The sequence below is a fragment of the Bombus vancouverensis genome, chromosome 3 (assembly GCF_051014615.1).
Source record: "Bombus vancouverensis nearcticus chromosome 3, iyBomVanc1_principal, whole genome shotgun sequence".
Taxonomy (NCBI): domain Eukaryota; kingdom Metazoa; phylum Arthropoda; class Insecta; order Hymenoptera; family Apidae; genus Bombus; species Bombus vancouverensis.
Genome location: NC_134913.1, coordinates 11,334,698 through 11,360,070, shown reverse-complemented (window position 1 = coordinate 11,360,070; position 25,373 = coordinate 11,334,698). Strand labels below are relative to the sequence as shown.

At 36.3% G+C, this 25,373-nt stretch overlaps 3 protein-coding genes across 4 annotated transcripts in view; 2 read left to right on the top strand and 1 right to left on the bottom strand.

The window, feature by feature from the left end:
- The window catches only part of LOC117165764 (monocarboxylate transporter 10), a 295,750-nt gene that overhangs the window by 205,540 nt on the left and 64,837 nt on the right, over positions 1 to 25,373 (bottom strand). The window lies entirely within an intron of this gene.
- LOC117165930 (nose resistant to fluoxetine protein 6-like) lies at positions 4,631 to 10,409 on the top strand. 2 transcript variants are annotated; one of them, XM_076617117.1, is made up of 13 exons: positions 4,631 to 5,064; positions 5,583 to 5,827; positions 6,064 to 6,257; positions 6,380 to 6,501; positions 6,647 to 6,889; positions 6,986 to 7,193; positions 7,270 to 7,435; positions 7,522 to 7,601; positions 7,674 to 7,769; positions 7,844 to 7,973; positions 8,049 to 8,223; positions 8,356 to 8,498; positions 8,615 to 10,409. In XM_076617117.1, the coding sequence occupies exons 1-13, from the start codon at positions 4,842 to 4,844 to the stop codon at positions 8,678 to 8,680; spliced, it is 2,091 nt and encodes a 696-aa protein (XP_076473232.1). In that variant the 5' UTR covers positions 4,631 to 4,841; the 3' UTR covers positions 8,681 to 10,409. The 2 variants fall into 2 exon arrangements, with proteins under 2 accessions (XP_076473232.1, XP_076473230.1); XM_076617115.1 differs by having other exon boundaries at positions 8,577 to 10,409.
- LOC117165768 (nose resistant to fluoxetine protein 6-like) lies at positions 12,404 to 19,729 on the top strand. Its single transcript, XM_076617122.1, has 13 exons — positions 12,404 to 12,629; positions 15,167 to 15,411; positions 15,614 to 15,807; positions 16,424 to 16,545; positions 16,690 to 16,932; positions 17,035 to 17,239; positions 17,316 to 17,481; positions 17,568 to 17,647; positions 17,720 to 17,815; positions 17,890 to 18,019; positions 18,095 to 18,269; positions 18,353 to 18,495; positions 18,566 to 19,729. The coding sequence occupies exons 1-13, from the start codon at positions 12,404 to 12,406 to the stop codon at positions 18,689 to 18,691; spliced, it is 2,151 nt and encodes a 716-aa protein (XP_076473237.1). The 3' UTR covers positions 18,692 to 19,729.

Here is a 25,373-nt window from a genome sequence, read left to right as displayed (position 1 = left end):
TTTGAGAATTAATAAGCTCGGAAGCTCCGAAATTCAAAAACTGGAAATTAGAAAATTTGGGATATCGAAATTTATAAAATCGGAAAATTTATCGCTGTTAACGCCGCTGCATCATTCATGTAACCGAATATTTATATTTATATTTGCTATCGGATCCATAAAACAAATCGAAAATTGATATGCTATTAACTTTTCAACCTGCAACATCATGTGGTGACGAAGTGGTACGTCCTTTGGAACATACATAAAGAACACGTGCATGACATTTTGTACGTCCTTCGGGTTACAAGCGACACTTTCTCTTCTTCGCCGCCTTCGCACGTGGAGACACATTTGCCGGAAAAAGTTCAAAAAGTGATTTGATATTTTAAAACAATTCCATAAATCTGGAACGAACCATCTGCTTAATATATTTAAATGCGTATAGGCCCACATAGTCTTTGTCAACAGCTAAACGAGAGCAGTTGTATCGATCCTTAAAAACATACCAAGCACTACATAATTTGACCTAAAGTAGACTACGACTCAACAATCTACAGCCCTGCCAAACCACATTACATTAAAGGTAATAAAATAAGGGTAATTACAGGGGTACATCGTGCATGCAAAGTCAATAGTATCCTCTTTGGAACCAAACATATGGTACGTACTATATCGACGAAGATAGTTTCCAAGTATAAAATACGCTCTGAAAGCCCCTTCTACATCACACATCAAAATATGTTATTATATGTATATTAACAGATATAAGGAACTATGCGATAGGAGCGAGCAGAGAAAGCAAGGCAAAACGGAACAACGTTTTCTTAGATATATGCTCCGAATGAGCTTTTTTTTGCAGGTGCAGAAATCTTCATGGACACTCCGCTGCTGCTAATAATCGGCAATATCAGAGTAGTGTCGGACTTTTACCGACTGAAACTCCACGATGACCATCCTACGCGTGTGACAGCAGTGCAACTTTCTGTTGCACCCCCCTCCCGCGTCCTCTTGATTGAGTCAGTCCTAAAAATTCCCTGACTGCTGAATTTGGCGCTACGTGGGGCCATTGCCCCTTCTAGTCGGGGTCCGTTGGGACGGCAATGAAGCGGCTCTAGGCCCCATGATCGCCATCCCTCACCATCGCGTTATCCTACAGATAAGAGAGTTTCTCTTTCTCTCCCTTTCTGCTCGCTCCTTTGCGAGCATAACTCGCTCGCAGAAGAGGCGGACAGCCTCATATTCCCGTGGCCCGCTCAGCATCGCTTCTACGATCGCCGAGGGGGTCAATCTCACGCCTATGACGTGCCGCAGGATGTAGCGGGACCGCTCCCACGTCGGACAAAATTCCAGCACGTGCTACGCCGCGTCCCTGCCCTCCCCGATGCCGGAATGAGCTGATGTCACGTGACAAGAGACCGACGACCAAACGATCCTCACAACTCATAACAATTTATGATCAACTATAAATCTGTGAACATGTCACCTTTTTCACAAAATTAGAAAAAATTTTTTGAGAAACTTTAACAGTGTCGAAGTTCCGATAATGCATTGGAGTCTTCACCATTTTTTAAACTTTTATTTAGAAAATTTATAACGGTAGATACAGCATGTGGATTGTATACATTATACTTGGCCGTTTCACCTGCTGCCTCGACTCACGTCGAGGTGTAAACATTAAACGTTTACTAAAGTATCTTATGTGGACCATAAACGTAACGAACACTCGTCTGCGACCAGATGAGCGTTGCAACGTCCGTCGTAACGTCTGTCATTTGAATGTTTATGTGACGCCAGCCGTAACATAAGGTAAAATGGAACATCTATCTACATTTAAGAATAAATGGAAACATCTCGTAGTATACGCGTATATTTCTTGCAATCATAATTGTTAGCATAATAGCATAATTGTTTAATACAGATGTAGAAATCAACGTATATTTCATATAGAAGGGAAACTAGATATAATGCATGGAATGTCAAAGAGAATGATAATGGTATATCTATGACTTTTGTTCATGAAATAACAAACCACCATATCAAATTTAATTTAATTTATACTTTCTACTTGTAGTTTTATATCTCTATCTGGGTATCTTCAACAAATTTCACGTTACATAATATATATGTCGGATTAGGGTTGGAATTTTAGGCGTTCGATGAACCTTCACTCAAATTTACCACCGCGGATATAGCTGATATTTATTGGTACAAATGTGGGCACTACAAGAGGCTGTAAGTAATAGCGGCGATCGGATGGTCGAGATGTTGATGACAACGAATTCAGGTTCGATAACTAATCCACGGTCCACGGGATGACGAATGCGACGTGATATACGTATGACTCCACGTACAAGTAAACTTATCTGCATGAACTACAACAACCCCAAATCCAAGTGGAACTGCCCTTATATATTCCTGTCCCCACCTCTCGGGCCAATCTTTGTTTTTAAGGAGAGCCGTATAATCATTCCATGCCTCTGTCAGGTACACGTCCCTCCCTTTACCGTGGCTACGTCCAGTGACCCGCTATGTCACTTCGAGCCCAAACCCATCGTCATAAAGCCAGATTGGAACATTAAAACTATTTCTTATTTTTATTGCTTAAGTCTAACTATAGTAAAAGTCTGGACGAGGGTATTGGGCGTTTTCCCACCATTCCAGACGGGAAGTCCCGATGTCCTTTCATCTCCGACATATATTTTTGTTATATATTACCTATAGTAGTTGCAATATAATTATATTCTCTTTTTATATAAAATAATAGGATTTTGTAGCTTTACATGGTTTTAAATGGGCGTTATAGGAGATCGTCAGACTTGCTCCAAGGTCTCTAAAAATCGCATGCCATTTCTGTGACGAAAAGTACGAAAGAACAATTCGATATACCGGAACTCGAACGAGGAATATCCGCCTTTTGAGTTTCGACTTTTTATTGGACGCATGCGGCACAATAGCGCTGTGCAATATCGCATAAAATCAGAAAACGAAGTAAGTATACGGATATTTCAATGTTTGCATCTGGAATCCACATATCTAATGATTCGAGTCGCAATGCTACTTGTAATCAATATGTAATCATCAGTATGATCTGTACAGCAAATTTACCTCATTAAAACAACCCATGACATTTATGTACGACCTTTCACGATTGCAACGAACTATCAGAGGTTCGAGACATTGTGCTTTTATCAGGATTTGATGGCTTTTGGAGTTTGCTTATTTGCATTCTATATCAAACGCTATGTCGTCACTATGATAGATGGAGTATTCCATAATGAAACTCTTTAATCGGAAAACGTTTTTTACAGACTTGAGGCTGATCGAAGTCTCCGATTTGACGGACGGTCAACAATGGCTTCTCCCTACGAAATTCTAAGATCGTTATTGAAAGTTCGAATTCTTGTAACTAATTGGCATACACGCTATATATCGCGATCTGCGTCCAATGAAAAATCGACTAGAAACTTAAAAGTTTTGGTTACAGAGGTGTTTCATTACTTTCATGTGCTGCCATCATAGCAGCCACGTTTCGATTAGTTAAATTACTATTCGGAAGTAGCCGTGTTTACGATACGCTTGGGTATTGAGAACACGATAGACATGGAAAATTAAAAACGTTGTCACTATTGCTAAAAGGAACTTTCCCACGGAAGCTGGCGTCATAAAATTGCTTAGGAAGATTCTTACGTTTTGGTCGTTTCGAACGGGACAATCGTTACTTTCTTTTGGACATTATGCAGGCGAAATTTTGATTGGACAAATCGTGGAGGAAGGTGTACCGTGTGTATTTTATAAAAATTTGCACTTCGGTGATAGAATCCCACAGAAAAAAAAAGTGAATTAAATGTAGAATTACCTTTATACATTATGCTACTATTGTCTTAAATTCGAGAAATGTTTATTCCCGATACTGGTTATCATTGACGCATATTCATGCTATTTCGTAACGTTGCTTTTAATTGCTACTATGTTATCATATTTAACGGTTTGCAACATACTGTTCACTTGGAAATGAATAGTCAGACTATCGGAATTGAAACAATTTTGTAATATAATTTAACAGCTCAGTTAATGCTCTACAGATTTGGTCAAAGAAGGAGTAGATTATTGCGTAATTATTGAATTTATTATAATTATGATTTTTTTTGATCGAATACAACGCCATACATACAAAGCCGGTATCTAAGCTGGAAAACTAATCTATAACTTCCTGACCGCGGCCAAAAAAAAATGTAAGGCGCGAGATAAAGCAATAGATTGATGATTTTCAGTTACCGCGGCTCCAGGAAAGAAATAAGCATTTTAAAGCGATATATTTAAACACACTCGCATTTTAATAGCAGCAATGAGCAATAAAATTATGGAAATTCCAAGAAGGAGGCTAGCTCAGACTTCCGCGTCAAAAGCTTTAATCATAAACATATTAGCAATTATATCGGCCGAACCTAGTTGGCTGACAGTTCCGGAACCTCACTTGGAAAATGAAATATAAGGTAAAAAGAAACGAACATCGGAGGCAAACGTTTCAAATAACTAATACTGGATTACAAAATTGGATCAGAAGAAATAACATGAAAAACTAAAGCAATTAAAATAATTGTGATATTTTACATCATAAATGGTGTGTCCTGTAGCGACTATGCATTGTCGACTGCAATCTTATCGGAAAATGTTGAGCCTCTCTAGTTTCATTTGCCATTCGAGCCCCGTTCGACACAGCAGCATATACGATCGCACATAGTACCGAAAGAGTAGCAACCTGTTTTACTGCAAAAAAGAAAACAAAATACATTCGCGTGGCTGCCGATATTCCTCGATAGTCAATTATAATAATTCAAGTGTAAATCTCATTTCAAAGTATGAAGTGCGGAAGAATTTCGTGGACATGGTTATCCCTGCTATCTTTAACAAGCTTTTACGTGTCAATAAAAGCGACCGAACTAGACCCGATGGCCACAAGGAAGATACTTCCAGTGTACGCGGTTCTGGAAAATGCTGATCTTCTAAATTCCAGCAGATGTCGGACGGAGATAGATGAATTTCGGAATGCGGTGGATAACCAGATACTTTGGGCTCTAAGAGGTTAATAGAACTTTTAAGATATATAGCCGAATTCGATTCCGCGAAGCTACCGCCAGTCAATTACAGCGAAAAGAGAGAAGGAGGCAAACCAAACGAAATACGTATAACCGACCGTGATTCAAAAAAATGTATATCGTGCTTGCGATTGTGTTTCGTGACATGTTCTCGATGAACATGCATATACCGCGGAAAATTCGAATCAAAAACAATAGAAACAACTCCTGTGCAACCGCGAAGATTCTTCTGATCACGGTACCATCACGCTACGTTGTGATTGTGAAAGATGCGTAATTTTTTACCGAGCCATCTCCCGACCTTGCGACGTTCCTCATACGTTGTATAACAAATTAGTTCCTTCGTACAGGGCGTGTAAAAGCTGCGATCGTCGTTGTCATAGTTTTTCCGATCAGCTGATGCTGTTGGCTTCAAACGGTGCGATTAATTTTAACACCGCATCAGATCCTTATTGCCAATTGTATCACGAGCAGTTTCCAATGAGAGATCATGTGTTTTTTAAGCATTGGATACCAGTGGCGTACCATCCGGAGGATTTGTCGTCGGGAACAACCATTGGTTAGGAGACCGACTAGGTTGCAAGCTTTTCTCTGAAAATCGCACGGTATTTCTATCGGAGAAAATACGAAAGAACAATTCCATATACCGGAACCCGAATGAAGAGTATTCACCTTTTGAGTTTCGTTTTTTTATTGCACGTGCGCGGCACAATAGCACTGTGCAATATCATATAGAAGTAGAAGACGAAGTAAGCAAATGGATATTTTAGAATTAGTATCTCGATTGTATATCTCTAACGATTCAAGTTGCAATGCGAATTACAATCAGTATGTAGCCAGTTTGTGCAGTCAATTAAGAATTTATCGCATTAAAATAATATTGATAGATGATATCATTAATATTAAAATATTTCATGAAATTTACGTGCGAATTTTTACTGTCACGACGGACGATCAGAAAATTGAGAAACTGCATCCATTTTAGGATTTGATCACGCTTGGACTTTGTTTACCGGCATCCTGCAGCATAGGCGATGTTGCCACTATGCTCGATAAAGTATTTCGTAATGAGACACTTTTCATTGGAAAACTTTTTAATATACACCTCAAGCTCATCGAAGTCTCCGATTTGATGGATGATGGTCAATGGCTACTCTCTGCGGAAATGATCTGCATCATGTACGTACTCTTCAAACTCGCAATTTGAAACTTGAATTTTTGTCACTTCAGACATATATTACATAGGTCAAGATCTGCATCCGATAAAATATCACCCAGAAACGTTAAAATTATGATTACAGAGGAGTTTTGCTGTCGTTGTGTGTTACCGTAATAGCGGCCACAGTGTACGACGTTTTCGTATATCGAAAGCGTTTGAATAACGAAGGGGGAAAGCTTACGTTCGAAAGTAACAACGCGATACGTAAGCTACACATACATTGACATTTTATATTAACTATTATTTAACTATTACTTAAAACTGCGCTCACGTTACCAATCTTACTGATTATTATCGCCTCGAGTTTATTTCATGGGAATCTATGTAACGTACGACTAACTTCCAACAGCATTGAACAACGGAATAGATGAGAAACGCGAAACCGACAATGAGGAATCGGCACCCCGCGAGTCGGGGCAGCTGAATCGTTTCAGCCAACATATTCTGTGCTTTTCATTTCTTACTAATGTAGAGGAAATATTTAAGCTGGAAAAGAGTGAAGATAAACTACGCTTATTCTACGGCTTGAAAACGGTGACTATGGTATGGATTATTCTGGGGCACATATTATTCTTCGGATTTCATGTTATGAGTAAGAAACGAATTTTAACGATGTTTTAATTTTACTACTCCGATCCGATTTCTGATCTACCATGTATTTTTTTAATACAGTCACTCATGTACACAGGTAACACATGGCTTGTATATACAATGGACGACCTTATACTGTCGCAAATCATAAGCAACTTCACATTATCGGTTGATACGTTTTTCTTTATGAGTGGTTTTCTGTTATCATATACATTTCTGAAGGAAAGACGAAAATATCAGGAAATTCCGCCTATAGCAAAAAGGATGAACGAATTTTTTCAAAAGATTGTCAAACGATATATAAGGTAAAGTATAGTATCAGTGCTTAATTGATTCTATCGATGAGATTTTGATGATAAAATAAATACATTAACTTGGAAGGCTTACACCTGCATATTTCGTTGTCATACTGATAACGATATTGAATTTTACCTGGGACGATCATGTCTCAGTACTTCTTCCCGTTGAGCATCCACATACAAAGTGTTCCAAATATTGGTGGACTAACATACTTTACATCAACAACTTCTATAGATGGGATGAGCTAGTACGTATACTTTCTCAGATAATCTATTGCAAATATCGTTCGCGTTATTACAAAAGAATCGTTTCGGAGAGAAATACTGTTTGCAGTGTCTCACATGGAGTTGGTACTTGCCCAATGATATGCAGTTCTTCGTATTTGGTACTTTTCTCCTAATGTTATCGATCACGTGAGTTTCTAATTTCGATTTTTAATCCTTCAGTGTCTAGTCGTACCTGGTCTCTAAAATCAATTATTTCAGGCATTACAATATCGCCATGGGCATAGGCATTGTTACGCTACTCTCATCGATAGGATCACTCGTTTACACGGGATACACTCTTAATTACCAGCCTACGTATGCATACAAAATGTTTAACATTCTTTATAACATAAGGAATTTGTAAATATACGTTACATTAACTTTCGTAGACTAGACGGACAATATAGAACGATGTCAGAGATTTATATACGACCATGGTGTAGAATACCGCCATATCTCATAGGAATGGCCACATGCCACCTTCTTACAAAATGGAATTACAAATTGCATTTTTCAAAAGTAATATATACTGTTTGTTCGTTAGACTTATATTTTTCTGCATCTTTCAATAGCGTGATTAAATTTATGTTTCAGAAAAGCTTAATCGTTGGTTGGTCCTTGGCAATTTTATGTAATTGTTCGATTCTCTTCGGACTCGCGAACAGGAACATATCCTTTGGTCTCTCCGTTCTTTATTTGGCCCTCAGTAGAACATGCTGGGCATTAGGTATCGCCTGGCTCGTAGTTGCATGCACTACGAATAATGGCGGTAAGTCGATATTTTTCATATCACTCAATAATACGTTAATGTCATTCTAGTTATCGTAAAGATACTCTTTGAGTAATGCGAATTATTTAACGTTTTGTGAACTACACCCAAGTATATTTGTTACGTTTGCAGGTATCGTGAACAAAATCTTATCGCTGGATATTTTCATTATTTTGGGTAAATTAACGTATGGTGCTTATCTCCTTAACCCTGTTACTATACTTTTGGCTTACTCTTTAAATTATTATGTTTTATACATTAATATCGTCACCTTTGTAAGTATAATGAAACTATTTCATTTCGGCAATTTCGACGTAATATTAGTATCACGAAATAACGTTTCTGCTTTTCAGGGCATTTACTCCATTACAATGATTACTTGTACTTTCAGTGCTTCTATTCTGTTATCCGCAACAATCGAAATGCCGTTTATATCACTTCTGCGATTGAATATTAGTGCACGAAGAAGAACGAATGAAGTTGGTAGCAAAAATTAGTCTCAGTCGTCCAATTATCAAACTTATGACAAGAACTTAGCCTTTCATGTGTCGAAATATTGAAAAACATATCTTTATGGCAGTGATCTCTGAACCTAATGTAATTGAATGTTTCATAACGTTTCCTGGCTCATTATTCATAATGTTGTTTAATTTATTAAAATGCCTGGGAAGAAGAATTAATTAAGGGAATCACTTGCGGCAAAATCTTACACGTTCTTCTTTATTGACGAGGATATTGTACATAGGACAGTGATTTTAACGAAAAAATAAGCTCATATACAAATAAATATAGATCATTGAAAAAGGAGAAAAAGTCATTGCCGTGCAGTACACAGGTGACCTTCTCGCAGTTGTTTTTCGTTCCTAACACTGTCAGTTGCCTTGCGTGTTAAAAACAAAAGCTTTAGAGAACACAATAAAAAACGCGTGATCGAAAAAAAATGATCGAAACCTAATCCATTATTCAGGATTTAAATGCACATAGTGTTCGAGACGAGAAAGCGATGTAGCAGCAAAGATTATTTGCTGCAAAGAAGGGAGGCTGACAAAGATTATTTATCAGTACGAATAACTGTCACACTTAATTTAAACGGACGGTATATTAAGTGTTTGATGTGGTATGTCAATTTGAACGTAAGCGCAGACTTATCCGAAAAAGAAGTCCGATAACATCTCGGACGAGACATGTTGGCAACGATCAGACACGCTGATTGGTTATTTAAATGTTTTGAAATTTGCGAGGATGTTCGATTCAATGTCATTAGTCATTCTTTTTTTACAAGTGATGAGACAACTGCTACTGGCATCTGGGTTACGTAGCGACTCGAAAAATTCATGCCAGAATAAGAAGTGAGAGAAAGAGAGAAGAGAGAAGAGTCACAAATCGCTGATCATTGCAGGAAACTGTTAATTTCTTAAGCTATAGAATAAGTGTTCAATGGCTTCATAACGTTATTAATGCTAGGAGAGACAGAATTTTGTGGGTTCAACTATAAAAAATTGCAAAAATGTATCTATATAAATGGATAATAATATAATAATAATATATAACATATAATATAATAATATAATATAATAATATAGTAATATAAATATAGAATATGAAATAAAGTATACGATGGAATTCAGCCTCGGTGTATTAAATTTGGTCTACAATAAAGTATGCAGGACATTAGTATGGAACACAGACTGAGCAATACAGTAAGTTAGAAATACCAAATTTCGAAAAGGTCAGGGATTAACAGGTATCTAACCGAAGCTCTTCGCAGCTTATTTTCGTAAGAAGCGATTCTCAGTTACGGTTAGCGACCTCAAAGTGTCGTTCTAGCATAATATTTTGTTATCCGAATACTACATACACCTACAGAATTTGACCTTTATTTTACATCGTATTTTTCCACACATATGAGTTTTAAATGCCGTGTATTGTTTGACGAAATATGATGTCATTCGTAACAGGCGGAAATGTTCAATTTGACGCGGCATTGTGTCAACCATCCATAAGATATCAAATGATATGGGATGAAAGGAAATAAATGTCACGGATAACTACATGCAATACGGGAGATTCAGAACGTCAATTATCCGAACTAATTGAGAGATAAAAAAGTTTCTATAAGCTGTTTTCCAGATAATTGATTCGAGAAGAATCAAAACTACAGGAGGTATAGAGAATAACACAATCCGTCATAGATATAACGAAATGATTCCTTCTAAAATAAATGATTGTATTCCATCTGTCTCGTTTTGTGTTATCGCTCATTTTATTCCAATCTATCGCATCTGCATGTCCGCATTCATGTCAATATTGTCTGCAGAAAGAATACATGAAACTAATTTGGCTCGCATTGCCATTTAGTTGGTCACATGACATATTCTCAGCGCGATTAAATGTGGTTGGTGTGGTACGACTTTTCACGTTTCGCACAACAAAGAAATACAATCTTTTAAACTTAACCTTTTATAAAATCGCAAAACTCCCATACCATAATCGCCAGTAATTAATAGATAATAATACACGACGCAATAAATTTGTCCCGTAACGTGTCTAAAAAGAATCAATTGCCATATGCATCTCTCACTGTATCACCTAAATAATTATGCGTTACAATTTCACTTAAAATTCCTAAAAGTTCACTTGTGAAAGGATGTGATGGCGCATTAGCCAACATTACAAGAATAATTGGGCCGAAATAACCTGTTCCGTCCAAAAAAGCGAAACTTTCAGAGAACGACACTGTAACATCCAAAACCATTCCATTGAACATACGTAGCAGTGTCTTTACATTTCTATGCACATCGTGGTCTCAATAGCGGAATGCATCATTATGACGAGTTTTCTTTTCAATCTTATAATTTTTCAATTTAGCGGAGTATAACGCTTCGATCGGACTTAGTATCGGGATTCTGACTAAGAACACTGAGGAATGATTTGCTCATAAAATGCTAATTGTGAATTTTTTGCATTCGGTGTGAAACCAATCAGCGCACGGATGCCGTGTAAGTAGCTTCGGAATTCTTGTGTAATCGTTCAAACGGAAACGTCGATCGGAGGATTGGTATCGGCAACAGGAACGGTTAGTCCAGTACTATTCGTGATTTCGAATCATCAACCTCTGTACCAGACTTAAGGTAGGAACAGTTCACCTTCAAAAAATAGTCTCACTGAAGCTCATTTTTACGATACCATCTTCTCCACCAAACGTGGAATAAAGAAGCTGTTCAATTTTTGCGTATTCGACGAAAGCAGAGATTTTTGCCGAGAAAATCGTCAAGGAAAACTAAAAAATCACGTTTCTTTCCAATTTATATTGTTGATATTGTTATATATACCATCCACATAGCGTATTTCGTCCAATTTTTCCTCCTTCAAACTGTAAATAACACACAACGTCCAAGTATCTTTTGACGCAACTCTAGGCACAAACGTCTGCAGTATCGCGTGCCGTCGTTTCATTTTCTCTTAGAATCTTAGTTTTTTAAATGTATTAAAAAATGTAAGTAGAAAATGGCCCCATTTTGCTGTCCTCATCTTGGTTCCAATTCACACATAGTTCAAATTTTATAATATTAACGACAATACATATCATTCTACTCCTGCAATGAGGTAACTGCTATTGTAAAAGCACAAAACATCCGTAAAGTTGACACCCCACAATTTTTTTCAAAATTGGTGCATTTCGGGAACCGTTAGTTCTAGGAAGAAAAGCTTGGCAGGTTCGGTATTGTGTCACAAATATCTACTACGATCAAATACTGACCAAGAAAAACCGAAAAAAATAAAAATTTGCTCAACAGAGTATCGGCGTGCTGATAATTAACGATTTCGGTAAGCCACGTGCCGACAACAGTACTGCAATAATCTAATTGGGGTTCCGTAACTGGGCGATAATCAAGAAGATGAAATATTTACAATGATTGTCAGCGTCCTATGTCATAAATTGTGCGTTCCTTGTTGGATACGACTAGTCTTGACGCGATCTTCCTAGAAAATGTTGGTACCCAATAGATGTACTGAACATTTCATTCATATTATAGTAGTCATACTCTTGATCGACCATAGTATCGAAAGAGTGACAACGTACTTCATCGTATAAGAAAGAATAATGGTCATTTGTATGGTTGACCATTTTTTTCAATAGAGAATTTGAATAATCCGAGTGCAAATCCTATTCCAGAGCATGCAGTACGGAAAAAATTCCTCGTGGATATGGCTATCCCTTTTATCATTAACAATGACTTACGTGTCGACCCAAGCGACCACGCTAGACCCAGTGACCATGAGGCAGGTACTTCCAGCGTACGCAGTTTTGGAAAATGTGGATCTTCTAAATTCCAGCAGATGTCGGACGGAGGTTGATGAATTTCGTAATGCTGTTGACAACCAGATATTTTGGGGTCTAAGAGGTAAACAGAACTTTTAAGGTAGTGTGAATGACTTTCTACTGCCGGCCAACTGCGTACAAAAGGAAGGATAAAACAAATCACATTAAATATATAACACATAATCGTATAACCATTATATACCAACGTACAAACATAAACGGATATAGAATTCGAATAACTATACATCGTGCTTGTGGCTGTGTTTCGTGACATGTCGCATCCCTTGTTTGCATTTAAAATGCATTTACACCGTGAAAAATTAATAACAGTAAAAGCAACTCTTATGCAACCGCCAGAATTCTTCTAGCGACGATCAGCTGCATAATTTTAAGTCGAGTTGAACCTCGACCTTTAGACTTTCTTCGCACCTTGCGCAAGAAACTTATTCCTTCGTTTGAAGTGCGGAAAGGTGACGGCCATAGTAGTAGCTGTTTTTCTTATTCTAACGAACAGAATTTTCTGGCTTTAAACACGAAACGCCAAATTCTGCATTCAACTTCCTTACCGCTTAAAATCCTTATTGCCAATAGTATCATCAGATGTTTCCAACGCAGTATATATTCTTTAAGCTTTGGACACCAGTGGCGTACCACCCGGGGGATTTGTGAAAGGGCACAATTATTTGTTAGGAGATCGTATAGGTTACACCATTCTCTCTCAAAATCGCACGCTGTTTGTCTCGGAGGGGAAACAGAAGAACAATACGATATATCGCAACCCGAACGAGGAGCATCCACCCTTTACGTTCCGTTCTTTTTATTGGACGCATGCGACACTATAGCACTGTGCAATATCACCAAGAAATACTGGACGAAGTAAGCATGTACAAAGCTCATGTACCTGACTGGCATAACGAATCAGATATATAATGCAGAGTTTTACGACTGTGACGAACGTTTTTGTAAGGATTTGATTACGTTTGGACTTTGTTTACCGGCATCCTGCACCAAACGAGATGTAGCCACGATGCTAGATAAAATATTGCAGGACGAGACTCTTCTCATCGGCAAACTTTTTGCTATACACTTCAGGCTCTTCGAAGTAACTGATTTGGTGAATGATTATCAATGGCTCCTTTCTTTAAAGATGATCTCCATCATGTACGTAAATTTCAAGCTTCTAATCGACAGTAGACATCTTACAGTAACATCGAGTAGAAACCTTAAAACTTTGGTTACAGAGGAGTTTTGTTATTGTTGTGTACTAGCGTGACAGCGGCCATAGCATACGATATTTTCGGCCATCGAACTCGTGTAAACAACGAAAATGAAATCGTTGCGCTTCTAAATGAAAATACGAAGGATAAACGATACGTACTTGGTATTCAGTATTATTTAAACACGTTCGAGCAACCGATGTTACTAATTTTTATCGCCTCGAGTTTATTTCGTGGGAATCTTTTATGTGACATACGGTTAACTTCGAATAACACACTTCGTTTTTTTTCATTCTATCTGTTCTGTTCTATCCCAATCGTCTGAATAATGCAGCAAAGTTTTGTGATTTTCAACTTTAATTGATCAGCACTTTTAATATTCATCTAGAATATCGACAATGACTAATCACGAGAAAGGTTTTATTAAATTAATTTAAAATACAAAATTGGAATGTTAGGTAAACAGCATGCATATATGTATGGAAATATATAAATAATAATATATAATATATATAACTCTTCGCTTTATACTCGTCCTTTTCACGTTTCATTTATTCAATGAATATTCCGAATTTAATAGTATAAAGAATCAATCTGAATTGTATTCGCGAAGCGAATCTCGATTTCCGATTATGTAAAATCGTATTTCCCTACCTGCAAAAACGTTTCTCGTATAGTATACTGATAGAATTGTATAGAATAATGAGTATTAATCGAATGCAGAATTTTTAACACATTGACGGCTGCACTTTTGACGTAGATCTTATTGTCAACTGTCATCACTTTTACTGAGTCTCTTACTGCGCATCTCATAATTATGGACAGTTGAAATTATCTGCGTATATTCCTGTTCGTAATTATTCCAAGTTTGTAATTAAGTTTGAATAAAGTATAGTATTCGGACTGCAAAACTCTTGCCATCATTAGAGACAAACATTTTATTTCTTTTTTTATTGTTTAATTTGTATTTTACAATTTGTCCAACTGGACATTTGGTAAATTTTCCTAACTTAATTGCTAAATAAAATGTGGACGGCTACTCCTAGCGAGATACCATCTTTAAGTTTGACCAGAAAACAAAAATAAGCGGTTTTGAAATTTTAGTCTTATGAGTATTTGATCGACAAAGGTCTTAACTGTAGAAAATTATAGTTTTGGATCGGTGATGTGTCACAAAAACAAAGCGAAAAATTGAGTTTGATTGAGAACAAATTAATTTGTTTGTTCGAAGCGCGTAGAAGCGGCGATCGCCGTTGTTGTTCTTTTACCGATCAACTGCAACTGATGGCTTTAAATACGCAAGTCCAAACCGTGAGCTTAATTCTTCCATCGCTTCAGATTCTTGTCACCAATTTTATCACAAACTGTTTCGAGTATATTATGGTAGCATGTGTTTTTTAAGCATTGGACACCAGTGGCGTGCCATCTGAGGGATTTATCAACGGAAACAATTATTGGTTAGGAGATCGTCTAGTTTGCACCAACCTCTCTGTAAATCGCACGCTGCTTATCTCGGAGGAAAAACAAAAGAACGATTCGATATACCAGAACCCGAACGAGGAGTATCCACCCTTTGAGTTTCGTTTTTTTATTGCACGCATGCGGCACTATAGCACTGTGCAATATCATGTAGGAATAGAAGACGAAGTAAGCACATTCTTATTTTACAGGTTGCATCTCAAATTTATATTTCCAATGATTCAAGCTGTAACGCTACTTGCAATCAGTATATAGCCCATTTAGACAGCAGATTAAGGATGCACTCGATTAACAGAGTTCATAAGATTCACGTACAGCTCTTTACAATCCTAATGGACCATCAGAGATTTAAGAGATTGCGTTTTTTTAGGATTTGATCACGCTTGGACTTTGTTTACCAGCATCCTGCAGTAAACGCGATGTAGCCACGATGGTGGATAAAATATTGCACGACGAGACTCTTCTCATCGGCAAACTTTTTGCTATACACTTCAGGCTCATCGAAGTCTCCGACTTGACGAATGATTATCAATGGCTTCTCTCTGCGAAGATGATCTCCATCCTGTATGTAAATTCCAACCGAGTAATTACAAATTCGGATTTTTGTTGACGATTGAAGTACTATGTACAGGGTGTATAAAAAGTAAGCGTAAAGCTACCGCAGCGTGATTCTACATCTCAGGATTGGTGGAGATTTGTAAAAGAATGTTCTTGTAAAATTGAGTGGCAATGTTTGTTGAGGTCAACATCTTTTTATTGTTACTCATTACGAAGATGAAAAACCTGCAAGGAACCGTGGTTCGCGAACAACCTAATCTTTTATATCAATTCATTTTTACAAGCTTTGTCTGAAATATTTTTTTAGTTTGCACAGTTAAGTAGTTATAAGAGGAAATACCTTAAGCAAGGGGAGTTAGCTTCGTGAAAGTGTTGAAAGATATTAAAAGAAACGTATTATGCACTGAAAATTAGGTTTTAGATAGGCCACCTGATGTAATACTAGTCGATCTGTTTCATGGGGCTACGTAAAGGCAAAAGCGATGTCAATGACACCAACTAACTAACTCTAGCAATGTTATGAAATGTTAACAAAGCTATTATCACAAGAATAAATGTGTGTTTGGAGGTGGATGGAAAACTCTTTAAACATTTAATAAAATAATTTTAATAATTATTACAGAGGAGTTTTGCTATTGTTATGTGTTATCGTGGTAGCAGCCACAATATACGACGTCTTCGTCCATCGAAAGCGTTCAAAGAACGAAAGGATATGCCGTACGGTCGCAAATAACATCATGCATGGTAAGCCACACATACATACATCGATACGTGGTATTAAAATATTATCTAACAAATAATTTCGCTCAAATAACCAATCTTATTGATCCTTATCGCCTCCAGCCTATTTCATAATAATCTATGTAACGTACGATTAACTTCGAACAGAGGTGAAAAACGAAATAGGAGATAAATGCGAAACCGTTGACGAAGAACCGGCAACCCAAAAGTCGAAGCAACAGAACGGTATCGGCCAATATCTTCTGTGTTTTTCATTCACCGCCAATGTAAAGCAAATATTTAAACAGCAAAAGGGTGCAGATGGTTTCCGTATTTTCCACGGAATGAAAATATTAGGAACCTTGATACTTATTCTGTACCACACAGCCACCTATTCAGGTCATGTTTTGGGTAAGAAATGAATTTTAATCGTTCCTTAATTCTGCTAACCCGATCCGGTTTCTAATCTAACAAGTTTGTTTTTTTATCCATTTCATACAATCACGTGCACAGGTAACAAAGCGCGCATTGCATCAAAAGATGATTTATTCGGGCATGTCATAACAAACCTCGTATTTGTGGTGGATACGTTTTTCTTCATCAGTGGTTTTCTATTGTCATATACATTTCTGAACGGACAACGAAAACAAAAGGGAACCCCGCCTATAGCAGAAAGGATAAATGAATTTATTCAAAAGATTGTCAAACGATATATAAGGTAAAGTATAGTATCAATGCTAAATTTGTTCTATCGATGAGATTTCGATGATAAAATAAATACATTAACTTGGAAGGCTTACACCTGTATATTTCGTCGTTATACTAATAGCGATATTGAATTTTACCTGGCATGATCATGTCTCCATACTTCTTTCCACTGAGTATCCAAATGCTAAGTGTTCCAAATATTGGTGGACTAACATACTTTACTTCAACAACTTCTACAGGTGGAATGAGCTAGTACGTATACTTTCTTAGATAATTTATTGCAAACATCGTTCGCGTTACTACGAAAGAATCGTTTCGGAGAGAAATACTGTTTGCAGTGTCTCACATGGAGTTGGTACTTGCCCAATGATATGCAGTTCTTCGTATTTGGTAATTTTCTCCTAATATTATCGATCACGTGAGTTTCTAATTTCGATTTTTAATCCTTCAGTGTCTAGTCGTACCTGGTCTCTAAAATCAATTATTTCAGGCATTACAATATCGCCATGGGCATAGGCATTGTTACGCTACTCTCATCGATAGGATCACTCGTTTACACGGGATACACTCTTAATTACCAGCCTACGTAAGCATACAAAATGTTTAACATTCTTTATAACATAAGGAATTTGTAAATATACGTTACATTAACTTTCGTAGACTAGACGGACAATATAGAACGATGTCAGAGATTTATATACGACCATGGTGTAGAATACCGCCATATCTCATAGGAATGGCCACATGCCACCTTCTTACAAAATGGAATTACAAATCGCATTTTTCAAAAGTAATGTATACTGTTTGTTCGTTAGACTTATATTTTTCTGCATCTTTCAATAGCGTGATTAAATTTATGTTTCAGAAAAGCTTAATCGTTGGTTGGTCCTTGGCAATTTTATGTAATTGTTCGATTCTCTTCGGACTCGCGAACAAGAACATATCCCTAGGTCTCTCCGTTCTTTATTTGGCCCTCAGTAGAACATGCTGGGCATTAGGTATTGCCTGGCTTGTAGTTGCATGCACTACGAATAATGGCGGTAAGTAGATATTTTTTAAGTCAGCCATCTAATGCAATAATGTCATTGTTCGTATTGTAAAAATATATTCTTTATGTTTGCAGGTATCGTGAACAAGATCTTATCGCTAGATATCTTCTCTCGTTTGAGTAAATTATCGTATACTATTTATCTCATACATCCTGTTCTAGTAATGTCGATATATTCCGTACGTAATTATCCTTTACTCGCTGATGAGATCCTGTTTGTAAGTACATACACTAATATCATTCGAACACGTATTAGCATGACGTAATAACGTGTCCTTTATTTTTCAGGGCGCTATGTTTTCTATGATAGTTCTTATTAGTTTCATCATCTCTATTCCGTTAACCGCAGCAACAGAAATACCGTTTATGTCGCTCCTTCGACTGTACAATCATTCGCAGAAAAGAACGAAATAAATAAATATATAGTGATAAATATTTCCAAGCTTTCTAATTAGTAAACTAATGAAAAGAAGTCGCTCTTTCGTGCGACCGCACACATTACACAAGCAGTTGGAATTTCCAAACATTTCGTTCTAATACGATACTCTGTGCGCGTAATGTGATTCGTTGCTTCAGGAAACATTCACAATTTTATTCAATATTTCATAATAAAAACTTGGGGAGGAGGATCAATTTATAAAATCATTCGCACAAAGGATGCAAATGTTTTTGTTTATCAACTATCGTTTTGTACGTAGCGAAGTGATTCGAGCGAAAACACCAAGCTTATATACAAATAATTTCACATCACTGAAAGATACGAAAAAATGTTTGTTGTGCTATGAGCAAAGGAAGCAATATGTCCTACGCAGTGCCAGCAACGTCATTGATCGATTTCCACGAGTAGCCTGTTCACGGCGACCTCCTTCGAGTTGTTTTTCGAGATATTCCTGAAACTAACAGTTTTCTTGTTCGTAAATAAACAAAACTTTTGGAGAAGACGATTTAAAAAACGCATAAACAACGATTCAAGTTCACCCGTGAAAAACAAGTCACAACAATGTTTTGCATACCAACTGTCGCATACTGCAATGAGTGTGAATATCTACGATACAAACTTTTCCATACTTTGATACATCTCATGCTAACGAGTTGCATTAGAACAATCTGCAAACAGACTGGTACGATAAAAACTGGCTCTATTCACGTAGAATCATAACGAGACAGTTTTTTATTCCACATCTCTCTGTATCTATGACTGCGATGATTATAATAAACGTACAACGATGTTTCATATACCCGCTAAATGAAAATATGCTAAATGTACAAAGGTATAAGTAACGAAAAACCGTGATATCGATAGAAAGTGTGCGTTAAACGCAATGGGAACCTGTCGACTTATTTGACACACGCAGTCGATGAACTGCAAATATGCTGGGTATCTATCCAAGTTACTGTGATGTTGGTCAGAATGACCGCTTCTTCAAAATATGTTCTTAGGCTTACATATCACTTTCGTTGGACATGTATAATACTTAATATAATCGTGGGTCTATGCTATTAATTTATTTATTTTTATAAGCCTTTGATGATTCTCTAATATGGGTATAATATTAACATGGCTAGAGCTGGTAACTGTAAAAAGTTATGAATAGTAAAGATACTTCAAGTTTAAGAAACGTATTATTTTCTGTCAAATACCTATACTGTTCTATTGCAATAATAATGCACTGAACTTTTATGATTCTCAACTTTAATCAATCAGCACTGTGAATATTTATCTATAAAATTAGCAATGACCAATCGATAGATACATTTCGTTAAATTAAATTGGAAAAGTAGAATTGGGAAGCAGGTGAGCAGCATGGAAATATGATACAGAATCCTCCATAATTTATTTTCTTTTTGCTTTATTATGCTCTTTCTTTTTACGTTTCTTCCTTTTAATGAAAATTCGATAATTAAATAGCAAGATCAAGAATCAATTTAATTCGTTGTAATAAAAAGAGTCGGAGAAAGGATCGGAGCTTTGGTCAATTATTCTGGAAATTAGCGCGGCTAATTTCACAGAGACACGTGCCTCGTTTCGAAACTGGAAGAAATTAGAAAACAAAACCATCGACAAGAAAGTTGACCGCGTCGAATTAATTCGATAATACGCTTATCGGTGTGCATCACGTCCCAATTGTTCGCACGACGTGACGTCCCGAGTTTTGCGAGTCTTTGCAACTTCCTAGCTGACCAAATTGATTCAGCTATCGAAGCTGATGAGCCACATAGGACGAGAAGTTAAAAGTTCGAGACACATATAATCGGTGAAAAATCAAAACGAAAGAAGGTTTGCCTGAAGAAGAATTTTTTCTATCAGAGTCGGGAAAATGGAAATAAATTTAACGTACGTCGGACTTGACATTTGTGACGAAAATTGATATTTTCGGGATTTGAAGAGTTGACATTTAGAATTGCGAAAATTTGAAAGTAACAGAACTTCGAGTACTAGCAATTTTGGAAATTCGGAAATTTAAAAATGTGAAGATTTGGAAGATTTGAAATATCAAGAAATAAGAAATTTAAAGACTTGCATCTTCTAAAATTTAGACTTACAATTTTCCATTCAACACCTTGAAATTTCCTCGAATAGCAACGCGTATACACGAAATTTGTAAAATCCTTTACACTTAACCGTAGAAGCATCTATTTCAAATTTTCACGAGATATCGAGAGAGAATACTAAGGTACGAACTACGTGTCTTGACATTTAACGTGACAGTCAAATACGTTCGTAACTCTGAACAGGAAAACGAAGCGTCTCAAGCGAGACGAAACTTTGCTTAACTCGTCGAATCATCGAATAACTTCGCACCGTGATCCTGCTTCTGTTAATTTGTCAACTCGAGAATACACTCTCAACCAGATAAACGTGACAGGAAATGATATGTGAATCCGACTGTATATTTCAACTTCCAACTATATATCGTACATAATTCTGTTGCAACATTCCTGGGCAAGCACGTGCATCTTTGATCAAATTATCGACAAGACGAATTCACTTCAAACTTGGATATCTATATTAATTCCATTTCCTTTTAAAATTTCGCTTCCGATGGATCAAATTGATCTTAGAAGAAATTAACAGTTGAAAAGACGCTATTTCAGTTTGAAAATTATATCATTAAGTTAGAGTCATAAAATTATTCACGCAAACGAATATATGATAAGAAAGGAACGAAGCAAGAAGGAAATAAAGAAATTTTTTATATTTTTTTAGTCGGAATACGGATACGTAGTTAAGGATCCGAAGAGTAATAAAATAATAAAAGATACGTAGGAGAAAATTTACGGTTTGTAATTATGAAAAAAAAGAAAGAATTGTGATAAATTTTTGCATATATCCGCGTGAAGAAATTATTGGTACATTTTATAAATCTATGTTTGACAGAATGATCTTTTTATCTTATGTCGTTTCGTTTCTATTTTTTTTTTTTTTTAATTTAGATTAATTATAATTACAAGAAAAATGACTAATAAAAGTTAAAATCTTAATTTATCTGGCATGCAAATTTTTCTTAATGTACAACGCATTTATGAGAAACATTTTTTTACCATTTCACTCGCTGACCACAAGTAAACTTCAGAAAATATTCCCACGTTCCTCATCGCGTACGCAAAATGTTTGTTAGTTTACCTTAAAATCGAGATTTCTCAGAGGTTGAAGCAACGCGTGACAAAATATTGATTCTCCGTCTTCTATCAACATAAACTCGTGCGAAAGCGTAGTGGTGGCCGGCTAGGAAAGCAATTTCCATAATCAACGAGCAATTTGTTGCAAAATTTTGCTTCTACCCTTGCTCTGCTTCAGACTCAATTCGAACCAACGAATCGTAGCGAGAAATAGAATAACTTGCACGTCATTATATCGCGCTATAGAAACATATCAGAATACAAAAAAAAAAGAAGTAGATATTTTATACTTATCGAATTAAAAATATAGAAAAATTTGTCGTATTAAATTATTCTGTAAACTTCGTAAAATCGTAAATGACATGGAAATAGATAGAACTACGTAGAAAACGAGATACACGTAATTAGAAAAAAACGAACCAAATAAATCCATAAAACTTCCTACCAGTAGAAATTTTCAAAAAAGCAGAATCAGATTCGTAACGCGTCGTAAAGCGTGAAATAGCTTGAATAAAGTTACTTGAAGCGTTCTAACCTAGGAAGTTCGGAAAAAGGGAGGAAACCCAACGGAAACAGGAAGCGTCAGGGTGGATATCGTACGAGTATATCCGGCGCCGGTTTTCTGATACAATGCGCGATGAAAGGGTCGCTGAAAAGTGGCGATGTTAAGTGGCCCTCCCCGTGTATTTGCTCGCGTACAATGGGAATTACTTTGTCGAGACTCTTGCCCGTCCCCAAGTCATCGCCGTCTGCGTGCGAGTGACTCTTGTATCGACATCCTCGAACTTTTCTCTCTCCATTCTCTCCCTTCCACTTCTTTTCTTCTTCGTACAGAACACGCAGAAAAGTATAAACTAGCAAATCCGAAATTTGTTATATACAAGCGTGAGCACTATGAAGAGAAGACGAGACGATTGTATGGATGTATTGCGATCTTTCCAAGAAATATTGAATATTGTTCTTGGATATCGCGGACGATATTGGATATTGTGTCTGAGAAGGGGTTGCACGATAGTTTAGTGCGATATTCGACATCGTAATAATATATTTTTGCATAGAAAATAGTATAAATTACAATTCTGATTTATTTATATTCTTGTTTCGATTTATATTAATTTACTCCAAAACATGGAAGATCGTACAAAAATACTTTGAATATCTTTAGGTACACGTGTACTGTGCATTTTTTCACCTTCAAATTTTACATGAATACATAAACATTCTATACTTACTGCCACATAACTAGGTGCGTATGTGATTAATATCGATCTTACGAACTACAACTGTTTCAAATTCGAATTGTAGAATGGCACAAAAAATGTCAAACATCGTCAAGTTTTATTTTCTATATATGATTAATATTCTGATTCACATCGATGGAAATATCCAAAACGCGATCAGAAAATACCTTCAAACTATCGAACAATAATATTAAAAATTTCAAATACTATCAAGTTTTACTTTCTGAGAACCCATCCAATATAATCCATATTTTTTATCGACGAAATAGCTGAAAACTGTATCGAGGTTGTATTTTGAGCGACGTTCGGGTCACCGATTTTTTCCGATCTTCGCCGTTTAATCGTTTCCGTTTTTCACAATTTCAATTTGTTACCACGACCGCGCATAATTTTCAATTATTTTCGCCTCCTGGAAATCACGATCGATCCCTGACGGTATACCACGCAACCACCGAAACATCGACGATGTTAATTAATAAATAAACGGTTGATTGCAGCGTGAATCCATTTTAATTAAAATCGAGATAGATCCGTCGATTTGCACGCGTTCTCTTTCCTTCTCTCTTTTTCTATCTTGCACATCTACCGATCGCGCTCGGAATAATCGATTTCAATGCTTTCTAATAAACCAATTCTATCGTTCATCAGACACTGATATCAGACTGTTTGCTTTTTCAATTAGTAAAAGTACGCGAATGTTTTCCATAGTACAGTTGTTTACTTTTATTGAAATAGCAAAATATTTTTGTTTTCTTATGTTTCATTTTGTCATAGCTTTAATTCCAATTTATTATGTGTAATATATCTAGGTTTACATTAAAGATCGATAATTATAGCATTCACTTAGAAGAAAGAGTTCTGCAAAGGATTGGTGACAATTCAAATACAAATTGTCGAAGAAAATTAGCTATGTTACCGTATGAACCAATTGCTGTTTCTTTATCTTCAAATCTGTGCAAACGTAAAAATAAAGATTCGTCTCGTTCTTTAAATACTATGGCAAATACAATAAATACCTTCGAGCTTTCAGACATTCTTGCATATTATTATCACTATTTATTATGTTAATTAATTCCATCAGCGTAGAAATGAATGTAGTATCGTGCAAAAAAAAGGCCTGTGGCGGCACTCGATAGCAAATACCACCACTCGACACTAATTAGTGTCGGACGACGGCAGCGCAGTGGTTAACGCCCTAGGTTACGAACGTTCGGATCCCGGGTTCGAATCCCGACGACCGGAGTCCGATTTTTCTTTCACAATACTGTAATATCGTAAAGTAATTTGAATTAGAGATCGGTTGAAAATAGAAAAAACCGTGTACGTCGTCCTTCTGAGGTTCGTTTACATTTAAGAGCGCCTATGTGTCTAAAATCACCTAGTTCTTAGAGATATGAGAAAAACAACAAACAACGTTAGAGCAAAAGGACGGTTTCGTGTTTCAAGGAGGAGATGACTGAGAGGTCAGAGTATGCGTGTCGAAAAGTGGAGTGTGTTGCGAGAGTCAGAGTTGATCGAGACATCGAAGAGTAGTAGAGTTGAGAGAATTGATCGAGTTGTGTCAGTGTTATAGAGGTGTTAGAGAGTTGCTAGTGAGAGAGAGAGAAAAGAGTGTTAGATTTGTTGTGACGAGAGTTGCCAAATAACTGTAAAGTTATTTGAGATAGATACGAGTATCGCATTTAGTTTCAGTTAAACAAACATCGTTTTCTGTCCAATTAATACCTGTATATTCAATTCATTATTAATAAATTGTAAGTAATTGTAAGAAAAATTTATATTTTAATTTCCACGATACTACAATATAAAAGTGAGAAGAAAAAGAGGCCGTACCCAGCAACGACATCTTCTACTACAGTCTAAGTATTCCGATACTACATGAATTTATAATTTCTTTCATTCATCTTTCTATATTTAAAATAGCTGCTTCTTCGCTTAACATATTCTACTCTTACATTCTTGCATATTATATGAGTTTTATACATCCTTCCGCATTAAAATTTCTCATATACTCGTAAGCAATCGCAGTCTACTTATATAACATTCTCAAGAAAGTAAAACTTTACTCATAAGAACCTGTTATAACTCCAAATCTAACGATATTTAAATCCACATATTTATTAATATTTATGCTTGCTCTGACAAATAGTACATTCTTTTAAAATTTGATCCCAACATTTTAGAATTATATTTTCTTTTATATTTCTTTTTCTCTTTTTTTTTTTTTTTCTTAA